The following is an 11,749-nucleotide window of genomic DNA, read 5'->3' on the forward strand; positions in this document are numbered from 1 at the left end:
CCCAGTTCCTTTACTAGCCCAACAAGCTATAAGGCTTCTTTAGCAGCTTCAGCTACTGTCATGTACTAAGCTTCAGTTGTAGATATTGTCACAATAGACTAAATTGTTGATTTCCAATATATAAGTCCTCCACCAAGAGTAAACACATACCCAGTTGTAGACCTTCAGCCATCCAAATCACCTGCGTAGTCTGAATCAACGTACCCGACAACTGAAAGATCATTCTTCTGACAGCCAAAAATAATTTCATGTCCTACAGTACCCTTCAGATACCTGAAAATCTACTTGACTGTTTCCCAATGTCGTTTTCCAGGTTTAGTCATGTATTTGCAGACTTGACTAACATCATGAGTCAAATCAGGACGAGTACATATCATTGCATACATCAAGCTGCCAACTACACTGACATATGGAACTTTTGTCATGTCTTCCATTTTTGTATCTGTCTTAGGACACTGTTATGAAGAAAGCTTAATATGATTTGTCAAAGGAGTGCTCACAATCTTTGCATTGCTCATCTCAAACCTTTCCAACACTTTCTCAACATAGTCTCGTTGAGATAAACATAATCGTCTTGAGCCTCTGTCTCGATGAATCTCCATTCCAAGAATCTTCTTCGTAGAACCCAAGTCTTTCATGTCAAATTCTTGGCTCAATAAAGCTTTCAAACCACATATATCATTCATATTTTTTTGCTACAATCAGTATATCATCAACATACAGTAACAGAAAAATAATAGAACCATCATCAAGACTCTTCACATAAACACAAAAATCATACTCACATCGTCTGTAGTCAATCTGCATCATGTAGGAGTCAAACCGCTTGTACCATTGTCTTGGTGACTGTTTCAACCTATACAACGATTTCTTTAACCTACAAACCAGATGCTCCTGTCCAAGTTGAGTGAACCCTTCCGGCTGCTCCATGTAAATCTGCTCCTCCAAATCACCATGCAAGAAAGTAGTTTTAACATCCATCTGCTTCAAATGCAAATCCCAAATAGCTACTAATGCAAACACTATCCTAATTGAAGTATGTCTGACCACATGAGAAAAGATTTCATCATAATCTATCCCCTTCTGCTGTGAAAATTCCTTTGCAACCAGTCAAGCCTTGAACTTTTTCCCTTCTTTTTCTGATACTGTTGGTTTCCTTTTGTAGACCCATTTGGAAACTTGAATAAGTTTAGATAATAATATATTAATCTCTGTCAAGAGCCTTAAGAAAGGATAAAAATGTATTTTGTTGACTTTGGGTGATATTGACTTATCTTAGGAGATGGGCTAGATATAGGGAAATATAAATATGTTTATAAGAGAATAGCAAGCATTAGGACATAAATAATATTTCCTATCAAAGAAGGTCACTCAACCCAACAAAATAAAATTTTTTTCCAAATTTTTTGTCTTTCAATTCAAAAAGTTTTTATTACATATTCGCACTATATGCAAAATTTATAATGTCACTTAAGCTAGTATTACTTAAATTAAGGAGCAAAATCTTTTGAGAGAAATGAAAATTATAGTTGTAAGGTGCTAATTGTATTCATTAAATCTTCCACTATTTTAAAAAATTATTAAGTTGCTAAATCCTCATCCCAAAGTAAAATATACAGAAAAAATTGATAAAATATAAAAGATGTTTTAAAATATAAAATTTTTTTCTTGTTTTGGCTTTTGCATAGGCTTTTATAATTTCGCATCTCCTATTTTAAGCATCTTGATATGCTTGGCCTTTTGTGCTGAAACTTATACGTGATCCTTTTTTAGCTTGATTATTTTGATCATCTTAATGTTTCACATGAACTCCCCTAGAGCTCATTGAACTATTCTATAGAGTTGATATCCAATAGTTTTCTATGATTTGAGGGCCAAGCTCCTTACAATCCATGTTATCATTCAAATGTCTTTGATTGTGGTTTGATCTTCTTTTTAGCATGAATCTATGGTTTGCCGCTTGGTTTGTATGTCTTAAAAAATGATAGATTGTAATTTCATGAAAGTGAATTGAGATAATCTGCTAGTGGAGGATATTGTTCTCTACCAATGACTTAGATTAAATATACAGAGGTTGGCTATGTCCCATCATATGATAAGTATCATTAATATTAAAAATAAGGTTGATAAGAATATTAACAAATAAAGCAAGTTGGTATATATTAGTTCTTATTTTTTTCTAATAATTTGGAATGATTAATAGATTCTATTATGTAATCTATTAAATTTAGCGGATTAATATCTCTTATATCTAATATGAATCAACACAATCATCATATTTATATTTTTTAGCATAATGATCATGCTGTATTGCATTAGTATTTTTTTTAGTTGCTTTCTTATTTCATTGTGTCTAGGCTTTGAGAATCTCTATCAAAAAGAAATAGAGCATCGATGTATGAGATAGAGTGCACTAGGGTGTAAATGAGCCAAGCTTCGTGTTCGACACGTTCAAATTTAATTTGCTTGAAACAAACAAAGGGTTGTTTCTGTTCAAACGATCTAAAAACAGCCGAACTTGATCAAACAAAGGGTTGTTCATGTTCAACTCGTTTATAATTCGATATTAAAAAAATTATTTGTCTTTGATTTGCTTACTTAACGACGATTTGAGCAAGAGCTACTCAACAAGCCAAACACAAACTATTCATGAACAACTAGCTTTTTTGACAACCCTAGTTGTGACCCAAGTATTAAATTTATAATATGCTTCAAAAAGCAGAATAGGCTTGTGAGTTTTAACAGAACCAAATTTAACCTCTCATAAATTTAGTAGCGTAGTATAAACAAAATTCAAGGCCTACTCTCTCTTTCTGAGGAGTAGTCCTAACTACTGGTAAAGTAGGTTTAGTAGTATTAAGATCAGAAACATCATCACTATGTATCTCAATGGGGGATCTTATGATTATCACTTGTAGTTTTTATTTTATTTTTCTTAGAACTAGATTGTTATTGAAAAAAGAAAAAGGATGTGGGCTTGCAGAGTACAATAAACAATGCTTTCTCTTTTGATTTAAGTGGCATTTAGTTTTCTGGTCTTATGTGCAATTGTATGAGGTGGAATAAAAACTATTATTATTTTATGTCATGCAGGTTACATCTAAGCTTCACTTTCTTTTAATATTTTTGAGCTAATTCTTAATGCATGTACTATTTAAGTGGCATCTTCTTCAGTTATTTATTATCTTTTCTTCCATCACCATTGCATCTCCATTCATGTCAGTTTTTTCTTTTTGCAGGGAGGACTTTCTTGTTTAGTAATTGTAAACCCAACAAACCATACTGTCACCAGACATGATTGCCACATCCAGTTTAGCCATAATTTCTCACTGCAAACATTAAAACAAAACCGTTTCTTCCACTTGCCAACAATCCTTTCTCTTTTCTAGTGAAGGGAAAATAAATACAGGAAGTCTTTATCAAAGAGTTCTTTTCACCTGCTCAGAGGTAACTACAAGACTTTAGACATTAGATGTTTAGCTTGTAGATTATACAACATCCATGCAGCAATATTAAGCTTATTATATTAATACATGGCGTGAATGTGTATTGTTGCAAACCAACTTTTAGCTAAAGTTTTGGTGGGATAGCTTCATAGTTTAAATGTAGTTTGTTATTTCGATTTAATGCAATCTTTCTCATTGCTTTTGAGATCATATGTTGGAAGGAATTCGTAAAACCTAATGAAAGTGTGTGAGTTGAAAATTTAGTAACGATTTAAACCAACATAAAGTTGATTTTAATAATATTATCTACCAATGATATCATCATACCATCTAAATCCAAATGTTCGTTTGACTCTAACTACCAAAATACAAAATGGAAATAGGACTATACAATTGAATCAAATAAATGATCCTAACCTTAAACATCTCTAAAATTATACTCCAAGCAGAAGCATACAAAGTTCTTTTAACCAATGCATCGATAGCAACTTGAAAGTTATAATTTTGAGGTTTGGGTTTGCCAGAAGCAAACTAAGTAGGTAAAATCTCACTGAACAAAATATAAACGGCCAAGGCACATAGTATAATATGAGCAAAGAATTGGCTATGAATAAAATATTTGTTGTGTTATGACAGTTCCAAATAATATACAAAAGTGAGATTTTTTTTTTCTTTTCTAATTGAAATTTATTTAATTATGCACAACAAACAATAGAAAGAAAGACGAATTTATATAAACAAATGCTTGTCGTGTCCACATAATAATGTATCCACTTACATGCATTCACATATATATATATATATATTATATATGTATATAGTCGGTTTATTACAACACTCTAAAACTGGGAAATGCAGGCGCCAATGCCAAGAAAATCCAATGATTTCTTGTAGGGTCGTTATTCCATGGATATGTCGGTCTGATTGGCCAACATCCAAGATGGTTTAAGGCCTTCATACACATTATTAATAATCACATACATTGCATACATTACATACCAAACATTTTCAGTAGTATAAGAATCATTATCATGTATACACAACATATTTTGTGAAAATAAAAGGCTTTCTATTTGATGGAAATAATGTCAAGTTAAATGTTGTAACCATCCATAATTATTTAATGTATAGAAGTTTATGCAACAACAAATCAAGAGAAAACTAAAATCACATCATATCAACATGATAATGTGAAATACATTAACTAAAAAAAGCATATTCCATCATAAATAGTACAGACACAACGATAAATAGCAAGGAATCCACCCCTAACAAGGAAGGGCATGTTTATCTCTTGCTTAATAAGAACTAAGAAGTCACCTACAAACATAAATCACAGGGAACCCAGCATCATTTAAGAGGCAGATCTTCTCTCTTTATGGCATTATGCTCCACAAATCCTAAATACAAAACGATCTAAATAAATTACGCATTCAACACATTATATATCAAAGCATTATATAATAACAACAATCAATTACAAAAAATAAATTAATAATTCTAACGTATGCTTAGAATCCTAAGCATTTCATTACTACCTTAAAGTAAAAAATTTAGTAAAATTAAAAATAAAATGTTTAAGCTTTTCTTGAAAAATTAAGTCCAACATGGATAAAATCCTCCAAATGAGTAAGTACTTATAGCAAGCCCTTCATCAACCTCAAGTATGAAAAATTTCCTTATTGTATCAAGTTATGATTAAAATGATGAATTTTCTTACCATCAAGTTAGAATTTCTCTTAGAAAGTAAATGTCGACTCTTAACAACTTAACACCTATTAATCATAACCATACATTAATTTAGATATATAAATATATATAATCTTTACAATATTTCCAAACAAATGAAAATTTGCCAAACTTTTTGTTAGGGAAGATATACAGAAAATTGATTCTAGAGATCTGAAGTAAAACTTAGAAAAACAAAACACAAAATAAGAAATCACAGAAAATACAAAAAACAACAAGTTTTAATGTGGAAAAAGTCGAAAATGGGAAAAAAACTACGAAACCACCCCATACCAAAAATTCACTATGAAAGTGAGGAGAACTGGACTAATCACACCACACACAAGCCTATCTACACCTTGGAACACTTTAGGAATTCTCTCCTCTCTATGTAACACAAGAGAAACCTAAATCGAACTCCACTTACTAGTATATGGACCTATGTTGGGCGTTGCTGCCCCCAAACCCAATATAAGGGGACAATCCCTGTACCACTTGAGCAAACTCATCATCAAATTTGATCAGTAAAACTGAGAGCTTTGAGTAACCAATTGATCAACACAATCAGACTCCACATCATAAAACTTGTCATATTCGTCCCTACTGATTCTCATACCGAGGATTTTCTTGATTAGATCCAAATCCTTTATTTAAAACTCCTTTGATAATTGTTCATTCAAGTCTCTAATTTTCTCCATACTTGCTTCTACAATCAACATGTCATCCATATACAAAAAAAAATATATATCAATTATCAAAATGTTTAATGAAGCAATAATGATATGTCTGACACTTCTTATACTCACAATCTGACATAAATTTGTCAAATCTTTTGTATCACTGTCTTGGTGTTTGCTTCAAACCGTAAAAACTCTTATTTAGTTTACAAATCATGCTTTGTTTTCTTGAAACTTCATATCCTTGGAGTTGCATCATATACATCTATTCTAATTCATAATGTAAGAATGTTGTTTTACATTCATCTATTCCATATGTAAATATTCTCCTGCTACTAAACTCAACACAATTTTGATTGTTGTCAGTTTCACTACTGGAAAAAATATTTCAGTTCAGTCAACTTTTTTTTTTAATTTTATTATCATTATTTTTTTTTTTTGCTAAAACCTCTTCACAACGAGTTTTATCTTATAGCACTTGCCACCATCTCACTCTTTTATCAACATGTAAAATCACTAGTTGTGTAATGCATTTTTATAATCTAGTACTTCAACCAATTCACATGTATGATTTGACATTAGTGACTGCATTTTGTTATCCATGACAAACTTCCACCAATTCGAGTGTTTAACTTAAGTGGCCTCATTATAACAATTTGGTTCACCATTATCAGCTAGCAATATATAGTACAAAAAAAGAAAAATATGTTTGTATCAATAGTGTGATCTTCTGGACCACCTGAATTCAGTAGCAGTTATCTAGGGAACTTCATGTTTTTAGTCAAATTGAGCACATTTCCTTTCTCCATCTCCCTTCTCACTTGAGTCTTCTATATAAGCATATATGGAAGAAGCTTCATAAGTAATTGATAGACAATCCCAAGTTTTATTTATGTCTTTGTACATCTTCATTTCATTGAAAGTGAAATCTTTGTTCTTAATGAATTTCTGATTTTGATAGTCTCGATTTTTTAACCAAATTCATGAGACTAACAAAATCAGAAATTCATTAATAATTCTAGGTGAAATAGATTTCACTCTTTATCAACCCTAGCTTCTTTAATAAGGCTTCATTCAAAAGTACTGCTAAACTACAGTTGATGAGATAAACTATAATGGAAAACAAAAAATGAAAAATCCCAAAAAAAAAAAAAACACTAAGATTTAACGTGGAAAACCTTCAAGAACGAGGAAAAATCAGTCACAACGATCCAAACATAAATTCAAGCATTGCATAAGTCATTGCAGTGCAATAATTCATTGACACCCAATGATCTACACAAGCCAAACAAAATTTAGAATTCAATGTATGTTAATATGATATTTCAACAGCACAATGCAAGTAGGATATGATCAACAAACATCACTTATGAAGCAAGAACAAAAGCTTATTGAGAGTAAAGTAACACTTGCACGACCATTTTCATACATTTCTTTTCCTTCAACAAGGCTCTGTAAAATATTCATACACAAACAAACAAGTGTCAAAATTACATAAAGAATTAACATACTAGCGGCCAAACATATCAAAAACCAAGATGACATAATGAAAGTATGAAGTCGCCTAACAAAAAAGTCATTAAGGGTAATTAATGCAATCATCTCTACTACTTACATAAGCAAAACATCACAACATAGAAAACATGAAGTCATTTAGTGCGAAGCAATCAAATTAAAATCTCAAGAGTCATAATTCACCACAAAATCCCATTAAAAGTACAAAATTAGTTCGCAATTGATTCTAAATCAATTACAATAAATAATACTAACACTGCTCCAATTAAACAACAATTGGCATCTGATCAAACCTAAATTCAGATACCATTTCATCAAACATTGAACCGCAAGTAATAGAAGCAACAACTGTTAATTGTTAAGGAAATCTTCCGTATTTGTTTATCATCCCTTCGTTTTTAAATTTCATAGTCAAGACTCAATAGAATAGAATCATAGTCATGTAAATCTGAAAGTTGGATCCAGTAGCGTTTAATAGAACATGATTCAACTTTCTGGTAATTCCACAACATGATTCATATATTCAGGAATTACCAGAAATGATAGACTAACACAAGAGCCCCTGCAACAATGTCATACAATCAGATCAGTAATCATAAGATAATTGCATTAATTCCCATCTTCATAACAAACTTAACTAATACAAACAACGCTGCCCATAAGGTTTCTTACCTTCAAATAAGGTTTGTTACGTTTCAACCAGAAAGAAAGAAAAAGGTAATTAAAAAAAAAAAGATCTAACGTACGCATTTCTTAATCGATTAAAGCATAAACCCCAAACTAAATCTAGAAGGTAGAATAACTAAACTTAAAATCACTTAAGCCGTTTCACCGCAGAGGTCAGTCTTTAAGTCCTGTGCGATTTCACGCACAACCTCTGAAATGGAATCTTGCGGATGAGAAACTTCGTGCTCTTTTGGTATTTCCTGATCTCTCTTAGAGCCACGGTTCCGGTACAGAAACAGTGGGGCTTCTTTGACGCCGCCGGTCGCCGGAGAAGACCATGTTACGTTCTTAACCTGCAGTTGCTTGAGCGGAGCCTTGCCGGCTGTATACATTCGAGCAGTTATCTTTTTCCTCGCCATGAAGCTGAAGAACGGAGGAATTCGGGAGTGAAACTTTAGGTCTAGGGTTCTGTTGAAGAGGAAGTAGAGGTGGATGAGATTGGAGAAGAGCGCAAGCTGATTAGTTCGAAATTTTGGGATGCAGCGGATGTAAATATGGAGCGTTCGATTGGATTCCAATGAAGGGTGCGGATCTCGTTTTTGTGGAGCACGAGGATCGCCAGCTTGCCAATCCTTTTGTTTGTGCAGGTGATGAGTCCTTGTGCGGTCCGGTCCTTGGCCAGTCACGAAGTGATTCGAAAGAGCACTATTTCATAGCACATGCCACAAAGGCCCATCTATTTTCTTACAAAAATATTGTTGAATTTTAATAATATATTATTATTTTTATGAATTTTAATTTATAACTTCATTTAAAAATAACATTTATAAAAAATTTCTCTTCGTTAAATATAAAATTAATGCATGACCAAATACTGAAATTTGTCTGCCAATATTCTCATTGTTAGTTGATAAGCCTCCAACTAATCTTCATTGTCTGATTCAATTTTTGAGGTGTGACACATATGTTGAAGTAATCTTTCAAACAATAAATGTTCAAACTTTTAAAAAAAGTTACAGGAAGTTATGATTTCAATAAACTTATACTCAAACTCACTGGCTTAACGAGACGGACCAAAATGTACCAACATTGATCCAATCTGAACCAATCGAGCATGTTAGAAAATTCATATTTCAACTTTATACACAAATTTCAAAAGAAAAGTACATAATAGCCAATATCTTTTAAATTCATGATTTTTACATATGTAAAATAAAGTGACGCATATTTGTATTCATGATGAACAAATTTGATCTTGAAGAGATGAAGTTTCTCTCTCTAATCCCTTAAAACTTTCTGTACTTTCTGATAGAGAGAAATGTACGAGGTGTGTTAGGTGGAGAGAGGACTCATTCTCAAATTCATGCTCTATTTAACCACCATCCATCAAGGGGGTTACTAGCCAATAGGATTTATGATAATTTAATAAATTAATTGATTTTTATTAATAAAATCAATCACATAAGTTAGTAACATTTATTTATTTTAGGGGTTATATGAGTTACAAAAAATAAATATCATAAGTTATGACATACGTTATGAGTTAAGAAAATAAATAACTTAAGTTATCAAAATAAATATCATAAGTTGTCATAATCTATGACATAAATGATGAGTTATGAAAATTAATAACTTAAGTTATCAAAAATAAATCTCATAAGTTATTAAAATAAAAGTGAGTCATAAAAATATAACAGAGCATTGATCAAGCCATTAAACTGCTTTTTAAAGTTTTTTGGACATATTTGGAAATTCAAGTAGATGTCAAATTGAACGAGCTTATAGTCTAATCGTGCATCTCGATAAGACAAATCTAGCGAGCCAAACAACATTCAATTTTGACATCATTAAGACAGTCAAATGTCTATCAAACATTATATGATCAAAAGAAGTTTTTCGAACTGTCCAATTAGAGTGATTCAAATTTCATCATTAATTGTAGCCGGGGAGAGAGAGTTTGGGCTTGAGGAAGAGCTTGAAGCTTTGAAAAGGAGCTGAAGTCCAGCATCACCCCTACTGTCGTTGATCATCGTGGACTGTTGTCAACCACCGCCGACCACTGTCGATTATCATATGTCGGTCACCGCCGATAACTATCGGTTACAGCCCGTTCCTTGCAACATGTTCATCTGCACGTCGACACTGTAACTTGGGACATCTTGTAATATTTTTTTGTTTGTGGGACAAGTGATCACGCTATAATCTTCATTTTATTGTGGAACTCTTCCACTGTCCACTGGGTCAGACACCGTGGTTTTTCTATTTACGAGTTTTCCACATAAAAACTTCTAGTACATATAACGTTTGTTTTTTTTTTTTAATCTTAATGTGTGTTGAATTCTCGTGTAACGCTAAGAAGATAATCTATTACTCTACCACCGTAAATCTTCTAGCATGCACCGTTATTGTTATGATTGTAGAAACTAAAGGGGATGAGTATAGTTTTTTGCCCTACCCTGTTATCTGTTGGCGGTTTTGTTTTTTTGTTTTTTGTTTTTTTTTTTTTTTGAGATCTTCTTTTAGGATCTGTTAGATCTACTTGCATACCTTTTGTTTGTTGTAAATCATGGATTTTTTGTGGCAAACCTTAGATGTCTTCAATAACTTCACATATGTTTCTCTGCCATGGAGAGCACATGAACAACAAACGAATCCTTTTTTAAGCTTAAAAAAAATTTAGCAAGGGTTTCAAAGTTAAACATTGGCCCTGTCTTTTACTTGTCAAAAGAATGGAATGTAGATTTTAAAAATTCTCAATAGTTTCATATATCTTACTGCCTTGGAGAGCATATGAACATCAAACGAATTTTTTTATCAAGCTTCAAAAATTTCAGCTAGTATTTCAATGAAACATTGGGCCTGTCTTTTACTGGTTAAAAGAAGTCAATGTAGATTTTTTTAGAGATTTGAATAGCCTCAGATATCTTATTCTGCCATGGAGAGCATATGAACATCAAACGAATCTCTCTTGAAGCTTCAATAATTTCAGTAAGTATTTCAGTAAAACATTTTCCTTCCTTTTTTTCCTGTAGAAATTGAAGTGTAGGTGCTAGCTGTGTAGATACATAAGAATTGAGTGGCATGCATGAAAATTTTCCTTCCTTTTTTTTTATTTCACCTTCATTTGAACATCATCATTCTATATTTTGTCTGATTTATGCCTTATAAAGTGAGAAAGTCTATAGTTCAAATTCTTTGCAAATGAACTCAATTTTGGGATGATCATATAGAAATTTTCCAACCAAATTCAAAAGACAGTTGAAAGCAAGTTAAATACCTTCAGCTTATGTAAAAAAATATATCAGGCTTCCCATTCTTCCTAACAGGTTTCTTGATGTCCTCCGCCCACTCAAACGAAAGAGGGAAAGATTGCGATTTAGTTGTGTCTGAGGCGTGAACACCCACAAGGGCGGCTACATACTATATGTCTGAAACCATTGAAAGCTTTAAAAGAAATAAGAGAGGATGTTGTGAGCGCAGAGAAGCCGCAGAGGAGCCGTACCTGCGAGAGAGAGCCGCAGAGGAAAGACGTGAGACGAGTCGCAGAGATGCGAGACAGGCCGAAAAGGAGCCGCAGAGCGTGAGATGCGTTTCAGACCCGGAGAAGAAGCGTGGAAGACAAACGAAATCGAGCGCGAGAGCGAAGCCGTAACGTCTCAGAGCCGGAGAAGATGAAAGGAATCGAGCGAAGCCGCAATTGTTGTTTGGGTTAGCCAT

The 11,749-nt window shown here is 32.7% G+C and overlaps 1 protein-coding gene across 1 annotated transcript; it reads right to left on the minus strand.

Annotated features, from left to right (window-relative positions):
* Positions 1-8,034: 8,034 nt before the first annotated feature.
* On the minus strand, positions 8,035-11,749 carry LOC110031561. The gene is made up of 2 exons (XM_020734810.1): positions 11,535-11,749; positions 8,035-8,737 (listed from the first exon to the last, which is right to left on the minus strand). Exons 1-2 carry the CDS (start codon positions 11,747-11,749, stop codon positions 8,185-8,187), a joined length of 768 nt encoding a protein of 255 aa, XP_020590469.1. The 3' UTR covers positions 8,035-8,184.

Source organism: Phalaenopsis equestris, unplaced genomic scaffold, assembly GCF_001263595.1.
Source record: "Phalaenopsis equestris unplaced genomic scaffold, ASM126359v1 Scaffold000840, whole genome shotgun sequence".
Taxonomy (NCBI): domain Eukaryota; kingdom Viridiplantae; phylum Streptophyta; class Magnoliopsida; order Asparagales; family Orchidaceae; genus Phalaenopsis; species Phalaenopsis equestris.